Source organism: Microcaecilia unicolor, chromosome 10 (assembly GCF_901765095.1).
Source record: "Microcaecilia unicolor chromosome 10, aMicUni1.1, whole genome shotgun sequence".
Lineage (NCBI taxonomy): Eukaryota > Metazoa > Chordata > Amphibia > Gymnophiona > Siphonopidae > Microcaecilia > Microcaecilia unicolor.
In genome coordinates, this window is record NC_044040.1 from 10964444 (window position 1) to 10979324 (window position 14881).

Here is a 14881-nt window from a genome sequence, read left to right on the forward strand (position 1 = left end):
AGAGCCTATCCTAACCAGAGGGGTTAAAGGGCCATGACAACACTGGAGGAATACAAAATCCTAAGGTGACTTTTGAGTAAATCGTAGTAGGGAGAGATTGTTCAGCAGGGAGTCCTGTGAGGAGCAGGTTGCAAGCAAAGGATTTGAATGGCAGAAGAAAAAAAAAAAACACACATTTCAGCAATGTTTTGCATACAAGATCCACTTCAAGCAAGAACAGGGTGTCCCAGGAAAATCCCGCACGAGACTTGGGGGCCGCTGACACAGATCTGCCCATTTCTCCACTCTCCTAAGAAAACACATCTGGTGTCACAGGGTTACAGCAGAGCCCCGACACCACTTGACATAAGTCCCTTGCGTTTGCTGCAGTACATTTCAAGGGACCAGCAAGGCCATGCACTGGAGGGACCAGAGTACCCGAGACATCAAAATCAAGGCAAAAGAGTCACAGGAAAAAAAAATAAAATTGGAGCATTAACACATGCAACCAGAACAGCTCCGCATGCATTAAAAGGTGTCCCTGAAAGGCCCATCTGAAGAAGTAAAACATTTTTTTTTTGTTACATTTGTACCCCGCGCTTTCCCACTCATGGCAGGCTCAATGCAGCTTATATGGGGCAATGGAGGGTTAAGTGACTTGCCCAGAGTCAAAAGGAGCTGCCTGTGCATGAAGTGGGAATCGAACTCAGTTCCCCAGGACCAAAGTCCACCACCCTAACCACTAGGCCACTCCTCCACTGTTGCTACTATTTGAGATTCTACATGGAATGTTGCTATTCCACTAGCAACATTCCATGTAGAAGTCGGCCCTTGCAGACCACCAATGTGGCCGCGCAGGCTTCTGCTTCTGTGAGTCTGACGTCCTGCACGTACCGCAGCCTTGTACATGGAATGTTGCTAGTGGAATAGCAACATTCCATGTAGAATCTCCAATAGTAGTAACATTCCATGTAGAATCTCCAATAGTAGCAACATTCCATGTAGAATCTCCAATAGTATCTATTTTACTTTTGTTACATTTGTACCCCGCGCTTTCCCACTCATGGCAGGCTCAATGCGGCTTACATGGGGCAATGGAGGGTTAAGTGACTTGCCCAGAGTCACAAGGAGCTGCCTGTGCCTGAAGTGAGAATCGAACTCAGTTCCTGAGTGTTGCCTTCTGGTCTGACTCTCAGATGTCACAACTTTGTTTTTGGGGTTTTTAGAATAAAGGTAAACATCTCCTGCCAATTGAAACAACCTACTTTAAAAGTCTCTTTCCTAAATATATTCTTCACCCAGCTCCTGGTATACACAGGTCATACGACATACGAATGTAACTCACCTTGGCTACTACTGAAAAAGGTGCAAGCAAAAAAAATCAAAATAAATAAAAAAATAGATCACAAGAGCATGCCGTACATCTCATAGGGCTATAAGGGGAGGGGGGAGGGTGACTCCAGCTTCAGTACAACACAGATGTGTTAAACAGTGCCAGATTATAAATAGAATCAAATCTCTCCCGATGTCAAAAAAAGGAAAATTCCTACGGAGCTGCCCACAGCTTGATTTCAGTGTTTTCTCTTAATACCGTCACCGCTTTCGCAGGTTGTAAGGATTAGTCATAAGGATCCAATTAAACGCATGTGCTCCTCTTTCAAAAGAAGGGGAAGGGGGCGAGAAGCTGAAACGCACGCACTGACACAAACCTCCCTTAGAAACTGTTCCATTCCACTGTCTGGCTATTAATCCTCTGTTTTGCTGCTAATTTGGGTAGAAAAGTGAAAAACCGTCCATCCATCAAAAGGGAGGATACTGAGAAAAAAAATATCAAGTAAAAAGACTAACACCTCAATAAGAACAGAGGTCACTGCCGGTCTTTATAGCAGGGAAACCACTGAAAGACAGGCTGGGAGCAAAAGCAGACCTTGGAAATCCCAATAAAAAAAATCTTTGAAACTAAAACCTCAGAACTAAACTTTTATTAACAAAAGCAAAATTAGGCGATATAAATGTGATGTTAGTCCCCAAAAAAAGTACCACTGGGTGGTGGAAGGGGAAGGTGGGGGAGGGAGTGGAACCAGCAGCCTCTGTTAATTCGGTTTGGACCAGGCGATGGCAGCAGCTCCTCTCCCCACTTGGCAGGTGCACGCAAGTGAGAGATGTGCAAGGCAGTGGCAGCTTCATGGCCTTGCCGCGAAGGCTAGCATCATCTGACCTTTCACGTGCGAAATGAAAAAAAAAAAATGGTGCAAACGATCGCATTATGGAGTACAGTTAGAGGCATATTTTCAAAGCACTTAGCCTCCCAAAGTTCCATAGAAACCTATGGAACTTAGCCTCCCAAAGTGCTTTGAAAAAATGCCTCTTAATGGGTTAAATTATTCAGATCACAGCACAAGAAAAGGGATGAATAGGAGGAAAATGTCTGATGTAATATTACCAGCTTTTGCCTCAGTCAGAACAGACAAATTTATGCTTTCCAGCCACATCAGGAAAAAAAAAAGTCTTGGATGTCAAAACAAGAATGAATTGGAGACACATTTATAAGAGGAGGAGCTGGGAAGGACAGAGATACCAAATAAGATGAAATATGAAGCAGAACCATTAGTGCAAATACTTCACTTTGACCTGCTGCTTAAACAAAATATTTAACAGGCGACAGCAGCCACTGGCCCAGAGAAAACAGACCCCTGCATGCAAATTTCTCACAGATGCAGAGAGCTACCTCTGGTCTGCACTGATCACTTGGTTGGCCAATGTCCCTTCCCTATTCTTTGGACTTGTGAGGGCCACATCTGGAATACCCCTGCCTCCCCATGGAATAACTCCCTAGAATATAGAGCGCTTTCTGCTAGTAATTCATTGCAAATTAAAACGCCACCGACATAAAACCTTAACTAAATACCGTCTGTATAACCCCCGAGAGAAATCCTGTTCCCACAGATCCTCCGAGGGGAGGGCGTGATGGAGTGGAAGAGGGCACCATTCCTCCAGGCCAATCGCCAGGCGAATAGCTCAGCACCGCCGGCTGCATCCATCTTCCAGCCTCATCATAGGCCAGACGAAGGCACCGATTCCCATCCGTTGCTATGGTGACGGCATTCTCCATGTACCCCAGAACCTTCTTGGTATTCTGCAGTCATGCTGCAACCTCCACCCCTGCCGGGCCTGCCTCACCAATGCTGCCAGAGCCACATACGGTGGAGAACCCAAAGGAGGACAAAATTATATGTCAGCTGTTTTGCAGCAGGAAATCTGGCTTACTGCCAAAAAAAAAAAAAAAAACAGAGATTGCCAACTGTCTCGCTTCTACAAAACATGAAACAGGACATTTTGAACCCATTTTTTTTAAATAAGTAAATGCTAATATCCCAGGCAAAGGCGAGCTGAAAACTGCAGCTCTAATGCATAACTGAAAGAAGGCGCAAGTTATCAACCCCGGGGGGGGGGGGGGGGGGGGTCAGTGCAAGACGAAACAGCCATTGTGGCAAAACTTCCATCTGCACTTTAAGTGCATCTGTCTCATCTCATCCTTTTTTCCTGCTCGTTATGCACAGGACAACAGAATAAGTAGTCTGCAGACACTGGGAGCTCCAGGCAGAAACCCAGAGATTAAAATACACATTTGTGAAGATGCATCTCATGCTTCTGCTATGTTACGGTATGAGTGAAGAAGCGGAAATTCATGAGCCCCGCCCCCCCCCAGGCTGGGACTTGGAGCCCTTTGCATCATCATCGCTCACTAAGCAAACAGAAGCCCAGCAGCAGCCGGGCAGTGACGAGTATAGAGCCCGGAAAGGGAGTGACGTAAGCGCAGCTGAAAAGCACGTGCCAAGTGATCTGCACGCGCGTCGCCAGCAGCAGCTCGTCTACACGCTTACATAAAACTCACTGCACGTTGTTCACATGTACGTATAAAGCCAGTTCAGGCAGCGATTGTGAATTGAAGAACCGGCAGGAGCGATCCTGCCGCTCAAGGCCTCCCTCCCGCCCATCTTTTTCGGAAAAAAGGCACATGGAAAAGGATGAGCAGCAAGGCAGGGGTGGGACCATTTGGCTAGCAACTACCCCTAAAGGAATGACGCCACCTATGGGCGAGATCTGCAGAAATTGGGTGCGATGCACCGGGCGAGGTGCAAAGGGGATCGGTGGGAGGAGGGGGATGCCCGGGCGTAGGTCCTTACTCACAGGTACGGGGCAGCGCGGGGCGATCGTCCCTCGGGAGCCAGATCTTCTGGATACGGTTCTGAGTCAGCTCCATAGGCATGGTTGCGGGAGAGGGGCGGAACAAAACCTCTGGGGAAATAAGAACAGCAACCAGAGATCGCCCTTTTGGGGTCGAGAGTCCGGGGTTCCAGCGGCTCAATAGACGGCTCTGCAGTGCTGCGCTTGCGCTTCCCGCTTCACACTGTGCCGGCTCCGGTCCCCGGCCGGCAAAAAGACAACCTGGCCGCTGTGACGTCAGCCGGGGGCGGGGCCCTGCCAAACGGTCATCCCGCCTGAGTGGGCGGGGCCTGCGGGAAATCCCACTGCCGCCACCAGGTGGAATCATGTGAATGAAAAGCAGTGGAAATTAAGAAACTGCAGCCAGGCACGTGAGAGATTGCATTAATTTTATTTCAAACCACACAGTTTATTTTCACTTTTAATGGAGTTGGAATCACATGAGGCTCATTTCTTAAAGGGCTACTAACCAGGGAAGCCAGGGGTCTGATCTGATCCTGCTTCTGACCTTCCTCGGGTCACTTTTTCTCATGTGCCAATGTAGGCTGTAACCTCTAGGAAAAGGAGTTATATAAACAATTCTAAAAATACTGTAAGCTGCCTCGAGTCTTAATGGGGAAAAGCTAGGCTTAAAATCCGAATTTCCCTTTATCTTCCTCTTGTTGGCAGGGCTAATGCATTTTTTTTTTAAAGAAATAATTCGTATTCTAAACGGGGATCTCCCCTGTCAGACAGCTGATCAGGGCATGGAGGGTTTGACCTAAACAGAGAATTTAGAAGACAACAGACTGTTTGTTATGTGCCTTTAGCTCCCATCCTTAGAATAGTTACTATATTCATTATACACATTTTCTCCTGCTACAGAAATTATCTTTTATCAGAATCAGAACATGAAAAAACAAGGCTATGATTTTTGTTGTTGTTGCACAGTTCAAATATTAGTCATATTTTAAGAACGGCTTAGCTACATCGTGGAGTCCCTAGGTGATGGAAATAAAAAGATCATTTCACTACCTCTGGGAAAACGTCTATCTAAAATAAATGATGGCATTAAAAAAAAACTTGCTTTTAGTATTGAACATTTTTTTAAATAAAAAGCAACATGATCTCAAATCGCAGTCACAAAGCAGGGCTTCACTTATACAGTTAGAGGGTTTCAAACAAAATTCTGTGTCTAATGTGCTGTAACTAACACATCTTTCCATTTATGTGATTTTCCTGCTGTAGCACATGCATCAGTTATTACAATTTTCAGGTCTTAGCAACCCCCTTTTGAAATCTGTGAAGCAAGGTTGGGGGAAAGAGCCAAGGATGGGGGGGGGGGGGGGGGGTACATGAAAAATACAGCTACTGCGGAGGATCGCTTCTTTCACGTCCCTCACGTCCCCCAGGCGAGAGTCTGACCGACCCGCCCACTCCGTGCAAGCCCCGCCCCGCCCAGCACGCGCCTGCCTCCATGCTCCGCAGGCACCCTGCACGCGCTCCCAGCATGTTCAGCCACGGCACCTGGGATCACCCTGCACCAGCCTGGCAGCGTGTCAGCCTGCGATTCGATCGCTCCTAACTTTGTGCCTTTCTGGGCCCTGACGGTATCTGGCTCAGGCCGAATAACCCCTGCCAATGAAACAAAACCATGCAGCCTGTGCATAGGTAGTACAAAACAAAATCAAGACTTGCACGGACAGACCTTTCACATAGATCAGATCAGACACATGCTCGCTGGATAGCTCCTGCCTCCCAGTTGCTAATCGGTACTTAAGCTTCCCCTAAACTGCTGTAAGCGTACATAAGAGGCAAATATTAGTTACTCATTTGAAAAAAAAAAACTACATATTTTTGTGTGTGTATAAAAAAAATCAATTAAAAGACATTCCAGAATTATACAATTTCCTCCATCTGAAATCTGTTCTGGTTTAGAAAGATCAAGTGCCTCCCGCATATTTGTTTTTCAGAGAAAGGGGTGCAGATTGCAGAAACAGTTACAAAATGACTTTCTTTCCCTGCTATAACCCAAGTCTATGTGAACAGCTGTCCTGTCCAGGCCCATTACCTTGTGACACTTGTCATAAATCTCTGCAAACAAGAAGTGACTGTGGAATCTTTACTGTAACTGCTCTTAAAAAAAAAAATTACAGTCTGATGTAATATCTAAGCCGCACTGGACCTGCTGTATGTGGGAAAGAGCGGGGCACAAATGTAATAAATAAATAATTCAGTCTGGTTGTATTTAGCATCTACTTTCTTGGGGCCACACACACATTTATTTTAAATCCCTGGTTTTCACTGTTCCAGCAATCTGCAGCCACAATAATACTACACCGATGTGTATGACTTCCAGCCAGTGGCGTAGCCAGAAGTCAATTTTTGGGTGGGCCAATAGATTGGATGGGTGGGCACTAGACAGTGGTGTGCTGGTAAATGTTTAACAACAGGCTCTCTCCCCGGTTCACCTCTGCGCCCCCCCCCCCCCCCCCCCCCGTCTACCTCTGCACCTCCCCTCAAAATTGCAGAGCTGGCTATAGCCGGGGAGAGAGCCTGGGGGGTGGGGGAGGCAATGCATTACTCTCTCCAGGAAAAAAAAAACATTAAATGATCCCAGGTTCCAATTTAATTCATGTTTAATGTGGGATAAAATGCCATAAATAAGTAAATAAATATAAACTTTTAATGTTGAGCACCTGATTCTCAAAGTGGACATGTTCCAATCATTATAATGAAAATAAAATGATTTTTTTTCTACCTTTGCTGTCTGGTGACTTTGTTTTTCTGATCATACTGGCCCAGTATCTGATTCTGCTGCTATCTGTCCTCTTTACTCTGTTTCCAGAGCTTCCTTTCCATTTATTTCTTTACTTTTCGCCTTTCTTCTTCATTTCTTGCTCTGGGTCCTCCACAGACTAGACTGTCCAGTGGATCCAGCTTCTGCCTATTTTCTTCATCCATATGCAATTTTCTCCTCTCTTCCTTTCCCCTCATCTCATCTCCTTCCTCACTCTTCCCTCCCCTCCATCCATGTCCAGCATTTCTTCTCTCTCCCTTTCCTCTCCACCATCCATATCCAGCAGCCTCCTCTCTCCTGCCCTTCCCTTCATCCATCCATCCATCCATGTCCAGCAACCCTCGTCTGCCCCCTGCCCTCCTCTCCATCCACCCACCCATGTCCAGCAACCTTCCTCTCTCCTCTTCCCTCCCCTCCATCCACCCATGTCCAGCAACTCTCCTATCCCCTCCATCCATCCATCCATCCATCCCCAGCAATTCTGTTCTTGCCCCTGTCCCCTCCATCCATCCATTCCCAGCAATTCTCCTCTCTCCCCTGCCCCCACCTCCATCCATCATCCCCAGCAATTCTCCTCTCCCCCCTGCCCCCCACCTCCATCATCCCCAGCAATTCTCCTCTCTCCCCTGCACCCCACCTCCATCCATCCCCACGATCGCACGATCTACCTCCTCCCTCTGTCTCACTCTCAACAGCAGCGGTAGCGATTCAAACACGCTACCTCCTGCTTCTAACCCGGAAGCGTCTCCTCTGCAGAGGAGATGCTTCCGGGTTAGAAGCAGGAGGCAGCGTGTTTGAATCGTGACGCTACCGCTGCTGTTGAGAGTGAGACAGAGGGAGGAGGTAGATCGTGGCAACAGTAGGCAGCATCTGGGAAGCGCTGCCGTCAGATGCAGGATCAGCGCTGCCTGCTCCCTCCGCTCTGCTGCTGGGTTGGCCTGAACCCAAACTGGGTGGGCCTAGGCCCATCCAGGCCCACCCGTGCACAGAACTGCAAACCTTAGTTCACATCCTTTACCTCTCGCCTTGACTACTGCAACCTACTCCTCACTGGCCTCCCACTTAACCATCTATCCCCCCCTTCAATCCGTTCAGAACTCTGCTGCACGTCTTATCTTCTGCCTAGACCAATATGCTCATATCACCCCTCTCCTCAAATCACCACTGGCTTCCGATCAGGTACCGCATACAGTTCAAGCTTCTCCTACTAACCTACAAATGCACTCAATCTGCAGCCCCTCATCTCTACCCTCATCTCCCCTTACGTTCCTACCCGTAACCTCCGCTCACAGGACAAATCCCTCCTCTCATTACCCTTCTCCACCACCGCCAACTCCAGACTCCGCCCTTTCTGCCTTGCCTTACCCTATGCTTGGAATAAACTCCCTGAGCCCATACGCCAGGCCCCCTCCCTGCCCATCTTCAAATCATTGCTCAAAGCCCACCTCTTCAATGTCGCCTTCGGCACCTAACCACCACACCTCTACTCCAGAAATCTAGACTGCACCAACTTGACATTTCGTCCTTTAGATTGTAAGCTCCTTCGAGCAGGGACTGTCCTTCTTTGTTAAACTGTACAGCGCTGCGTAACCCTAGTAGCGCTCTAGAAACATTAAGTAGTAGTAGTAGTTTCCCCACCTGAGGGCACCTAACCTCTTGCTTATCAAACAAATTTTAAGAGCCCTACATCGCTATGTCGAGGGCTCCTCGATTTAGTGAAAACAAGCTGACAGATAATCTAATTTCTACAGCCAACAAGTGCTACATATTGAATGCCACTTTGACCTTTCTGATTTCAGCTTTATCTTTGCTAACTCAGATTTTTTCTCAGGTGTTGAAAGAGTTGATACGGTAAAAAGCAGTTGTGGAGTCTGTAAAAATAAATACTTCCAGTTGATGTGTGTGACCGCAGTTGCATAACAGCAGAGGGTTGCTGTAATAAATTAATTTCCTGAAAGCCCCTAGTTATCTGTGTGTCATGACTGGATTGTTAACTCCATGGAGCAGGGACTTTTGTACTAGACCTAGGGCTGTAGCAGTTTCCTGCTTTTCCCCAGGAGCCTGCCCTGGATTGCTTGGTTCTTCCACTATCGCCTCCGGCCCCAGCCCTCAGGGGCTCCGCTCCAGCACGGAATACTAGCCTCAGGCTACACTGAGTGTAGGAAGACGGCCCCCTTCATGCTTCTGTACAGGGTGGTGGGGGGGGGTTATGCATATACAGGCTTCAACCCCACACTCAGTGCAATCTCAGGATGGTGGTGGGGGAGTAGCTCTGACAGTGCTTAGGGATAACGTCAGCCAAGTCCATCACATCGAGTGGGGAATTCAGATGCCCAGGTCAAAACGTGGAGAATTCTCACAGAAGTTTAGAAGAGGCTCAGCCAGTAGTGATTTCCAATGCCTACACGTGGGGAAAACCCCCACCCCCTCCCCACCACACAGTCTTATTCTCCCAACCAAATTGCTTGGGATGGGAGGGAAGGAAGTTAAATTACAGAAGAGTTATGACTTAGAACATAGATAAGTCTTTAGGGACTTCTTGAACAGACTGTGGTCGGTAGTCTCCTTTAATGCTGATGGAAGAGCATTCCAGTATCGAGGGCTCACGAAGCAAAAGGAGGAGGTGAAGAGCAATTTGTATCTCAGATTCCTGCAGTTAGGGTAGCGGAGAGTGAGATAGGTACGAGAAGGCTTCTTGGAATTCCTGGGTGAATCTCTTTATAAAGGTGGTTAATAATACCAATAACTAAATAAGTACATAAGTAATGCCACACTGGGAAAAGACCAAGGATCCATCGAGCCCAGCATCCTGTCCACGACAGCGGCCAATCCAGGCCAAGGGCACCTGGCGAGCTTCCCAAACGTACAAACATTCTATACATGGTATTCCTGGAATTGTGGATTTTTCCCAAGTCCATTTAGTAGTGGTTTATGGACTTGTCCTTTAGGAAACCGTCTAACCCCTTTTTAAACTCTGCTAAGCTAACCGCCTTCACCACATTTTCCGGCAATGAATTCCAGAGTTTAATTACACGTTGGGTGAAGAAAAATTTTCTCCGATTTGTTTTAAATTTACTACACTGTAGTTTCATCGCATGCCCCCTAGTCCTAATATTTTTGGAAAGTGTGAACAGACGCTTCACATCCACCTGTTCCACTCCACTCATTATTTTATATACCTCTATCATGTCTCCCCTCAGCCGTCTCTTCTCCAAGCTGAAAAGCTCTAGCCTCCTTAGTCTTTCTTCATAGGGAAGTCGTCCCATCCCCGCTATCATTTTAGTCGCCCTTCGCTGCACCTTTTCCAATTCTACTATATCTTTCTTGAGATGCACGAATGGACAGAAGTGACGGTTGAAGACTTGATGGTTGGGCCACTGCTTGCAAATGTCAGCCTTTTGCTAAGTTAGCTCTTTGTGCATACATTTGTGGAAATAGATTAAATAAAACCAGACTCTTCCCCCGACTCTCTAATCAGGTTTCAATTGAAGGTACATCCACAACACTCTCCCACAATGCTCTGTATTGTCTCTGCTCCAGTGAGGTGGAAAACCGAAGGGTTAGTGGATTGGGGGGGGGGGGGGGGTGAGGGGAAGGGAAGGGGATTTATTTTTTTTGCTTCAAAAAAAAGGGGAAAATCGAGTCATGGGAGGCAGGCATTATATGTTGTAAAACTTTTCAGAGTTGCGTCAGGCTTATACAGATATTAGTGAATGCCTGACATTGTTGGTTACCATGTGTTGCTGTTTGCATTCATGACTTAATAAAGATATTTAAAAAAAAAAAAAACAGACTCTAATAGAAATTCTGAGAACTTAAGTGTTCTCCCAGGTGGGTCTTGTGGTGCCTACAGAGGGTCCAAAAGAATTTCCTACATTACCACAGTGCTTCTCAGCCCTCTCCTGGAGGCACACCTAGCCAGTCGGGATTTCATAATGACTAGCATGAGACAAATTGACTGTATTTTTGCGTATATAACCCGCACCCACGTATATCCCGCGGAAAAGAAGGAACAAAGTAAAAAAAAAAAAAAAGGTTGTGTATAGCTCACACCTCTGTATTCCCCGCACACGCTCAGTTCTTTATGCCAATATGGCCATGTGCAGGACTGTGGGACTGGGTGGCTGACGCGTGCCAGAAATGCTGAACTGGAGGAAATGCAAGGCCAGCTGACATGACAGAAAGGTTTACCGTAAATTTACCAGTTGCCCATTTACAATACCAAAAAGAAAGTCATATATCTGACTTCAAATTATCAGCAGTCTAATACATAGTAACTTAGTAACATAGTAGAATACGTGAAAGAACATGGAAATCATGAAGCTAGGCGCATGTTTTCCGTTGATGAGGTCTATCGTGTGCCTCAGCTGAGGCATCGCAAGGCTTCTGCACAATTTGCACTGATCTTCAGCGTACATGTTAGCACGCCTGCTGGAGCTTTTTGTGATGGGAAGGCGGTAGAACTAGAGGACATGAAATGAGACTGAAGGGGGGCAGACTCAAGAAAAATGTCAGGAAGTATTTTTTTCACGGAGAGAGTGGTGGATGCTTGGAATACCCTCCCGCGGGAGGTGGTGGAGATGAAAACGGTAACGGAATTCAAACATGCGTGGGATAAACATGAAGGAATCCTATTCAGAAGGAATGGATCCTCAGAAGCTTAGCCAAGACTGGGTGGAAGACGGTGGTGGTGCTGGGCAGACTTCTACGGTCTATGCCCTGAAAATGGCAGATACAAATCAAAGTAAGGTATACACAAAAAGTAGCACACGTGAAATTATCTTGTTGGGCAGACTGGATGCACTGTGCAGGTCTTTTTCTGCCGTCATCTACTATGTTACTAGCCAGCTTATTTTCAAAAGAGATCGACGGCCATCTTCCGACACAAATCGGGAGATGGCCGGCCATCTCCTGAACCCAGCCAAATCGGTATAATCGAAAGCCAATTTTGGCCAGCCTCAACTGCATTCCGTCGCTGAGCCGGCCAAACTTCAAGGGGGCATTTCGGCAGGGTAGCGAAGGCAGGACGGGGGCGGGATGAGGTGTGGTTATGAGATGGCCGGCTTCACCTGATAATGGAAAAAAGATGGCCGGCTCTGACGAGCATTTCGCTGGCTTCACTTGGTCCATTTATTTACAGGACCGTTTCAAAAAAGGGCCCAAACTGACCAGATGACCACCGGAGGGAATCGGGAATCCCCTTACTCCCCCAGTGGTCACCAACCCCCTCCCACCCAAAAAAAAAAAAAAAAAAAAAACTTTTGCCAGCCTCTATGCCAGCCTCAAATGTCATACCCAGCTCCATCACAGCAGTATGCAGGTCCCTGGAGCAGTTTTTAGTGGGTGCAGTGCACTTCAGGCAGGTGGACCCAGGCCCACCCCCCCTACCTGTTACACTTGTGGTGGTAAATGGAAGCCCTCCAACCCCCCCCCTCAAAACCCACTGTACCCACATCTAGGTGCCCCCATTCACCCATAAGGGCTATGGTAATGGTGTAGAGTTGTGGGGAGTGGGTTTTGGGGGGCTCAGCACCCAAGGTAAGGGAGCTATGCACCTGGGAGCTATTTTAAATTTTTTTTTTTTTAATTTTTAGAAGTGCCCCCTAGGGTGCCCGGTTGGTGTCCTGGCATGTGAGGGGGACCAGTGCACTACAAATGCTGGCTCCTCCCACGACCAAATGGCTTGGATATGGCCGGGTTTGAGATGGCCGGCACTAGTTTCCATTAGTGGGCGAAAACCGATGCCGGCCATCTCAAACCCGGCCATCTTTGACATTTGGCCGGCCCCAACCGTATTATCGAAACGAAAGATGGCTGGCCATGTTTTTCGATAATATGGTTTGGGACTGCCCTTTGCGGCACTGGCCATATAGATGACCAGCGCCCTTTGATTATGCCCCTCCATGTTACATTAATATGTGCACAGTTCTGGTGCTAATTGCTCCTAGCACCGGTGGTAGGTTTGTGCTCAGTTTCATTAGAACGAGCGTGTACGTGACGTGAGGGGAACAGCAGGGCAGGGCAATGCAGCGGAGACCAGCTTGGACAAATGGGGACCCCTGCCAACCAAGGTATGTGAGATGGCAGTGGAGGGGGAGCCAAAATGTCTCCCCATACACACACTTTGGGCTCTAGACCCCCCAACGTCGAGGTCTGGCTACACCACTGCTTGACACATGGATGCAATGCAAAGCAAAGGCAACTGCCCAACCCAAACACTTGAAAAATGTGTTTCCAAATGAAGAAAACAACCAAGGCAGGTTGTTTTTTCTGTTCTTCACATTCCAGAGAATGTCTACTGGAAGGAACCCATGTGCATCAGCTCCACATAGCACCCACCTGCCATGTCCTGTTCACGTGTGCACACAGGCAGCAGTAGTGTGTTAGCCGAGGTGTCCTGTTTCACACACACCCTGTAATTCCCACAAGGAAAAGCGATATGGACCCCCCCCCCCCTCCCACTCTATGCAAAGCTGATAAACCAGCTCTCGAAATACCTACAAAGCCGTTGCCCTGCAGAGGAGGAAGGAGCTGACACGAGCATTTCAATGGCCAGTAACAGTGCATGAGGGAGCCCTGAAGCCCGCACAGGGCAGCACCAGAGCTGCCAAGAGGGAGATTTCAGGCAACCCTATCCTACTGTATTATGGGGCCTGCAGCACCGATTTCAATGGGGAGAAAGAATCAGGGACTACAAATCACACACTGCATTTGTGATTTAAGTTGTGAGGTGTGGTAGCCGTGTTAGAAATAAATCATGGAAAAGAAAATAAGATGATACCTTTTTTTTACTGGACATAAGTTAATACATTTCTTGATCAGCTTTAAGTTGAAAACCAGGATTGGCCACAAAGTCTGCTTCCCTGAACTAGGTCACTTGGCAGCTCAGTAAAACCAGTATCTACCCAGCAGCAGTCCGTAGCCCCTGTGAGTGAGGCCATCTCCTGTCACTGTGATGTAATACCAGAAGGCCACAAATTTGCAAGAGGTCGTGCATGGGTTCACCCCACGTTGGTGATGAGAGATAGGGACACTTTGCACCGAGACTGGGCCATAACTCCCTACGAACTGTAAAGGGCTAAAATATAAATCCACATACGCGACCAGCTTCTCATACATCTGCACGCAGCTATGGAACGCACTACCGAAGGCCATAAAAACAACAAAAGATCTAACCATCTTCCGAAGGCTACTGAAAACAGATCTTTTTCAAGAAGGCATACAATAAACACCATCTTAAATACTAAATAATAACACTAAACACGATCTATACAAAACCGAACTCTTATCACATGACTGATTAACCTCTTTGCTATTAATGATCAAGCACTACCACTTTAAACCTTATATCGAATAGGATTTCTCTATAGTCGATGACCTAATGTATGCTACAATCCAATATATATATATACCATGATTTGTTCCATATATGTTATGTTCCATGTACGTTACCACGTATATATGCACCTTATCGCAATACCATTTGTAATTCTGTTACCTGGAAATGGCAACCGCCATTATGGCAAATGTTGTTGGAATGTAATTGTATTTTACATGCATTGCCTGTCACCTATTATTTCTCTGTGATTACTCTGTGACCTCTGATGTGAATTACTTAGAGAGGTCACACAGCTATGCAACTTCCTGTGGGGGTCAGACACAGCACATGCAGCACATGGAGCACATGGAGCTCATGATCTCTCCTAACCTGAGAGGATCTATGGTGGTGTGAGCATCCATTACCATCTAAGCACATGGAAGGAGCTGATAATACAAATGTATAGTAATATGTATATATAAGCCTGTCTGATTATAATCTAACTACAAACTGTGAGTAAACAGATGTTTTGTTACTTCAACTTTAAAGTGACTCAGCAGTGAATTATTCAGGGGTGA

At 47.0% G+C, this 14881-nt stretch overlaps 1 protein-coding gene across 3 annotated transcripts in view; it reads right to left on the minus strand.

The window, feature by feature from the left end:
* The window catches only part of PFKFB3 (6-phosphofructo-2-kinase/fructose-2,6-biphosphatase 3), a 63111-nt gene that overhangs the window by 19820 nt on the left and 28410 nt on the right, over positions 1 to 14881 (minus strand). The window contains exon 1 of one of the 3 annotated variants that reach the window (XM_030216081.1): positions 4171 to 4378. The exons of 1 other annotated variant lie outside the window; for it this stretch is intronic. In XM_030216081.1, coding sequence (XP_030071941.1) covers positions 4171 to 4249 — 79 coding nt within the window. In that variant the 5' untranslated portion in view covers positions 4250 to 4378. Of the gene's footprint in view, positions 1 to 4170; positions 4379 to 14881 lie in introns of those variants that run through there. One more of the 3 variants, XM_030216079.1, reaches the window with a different exon arrangement.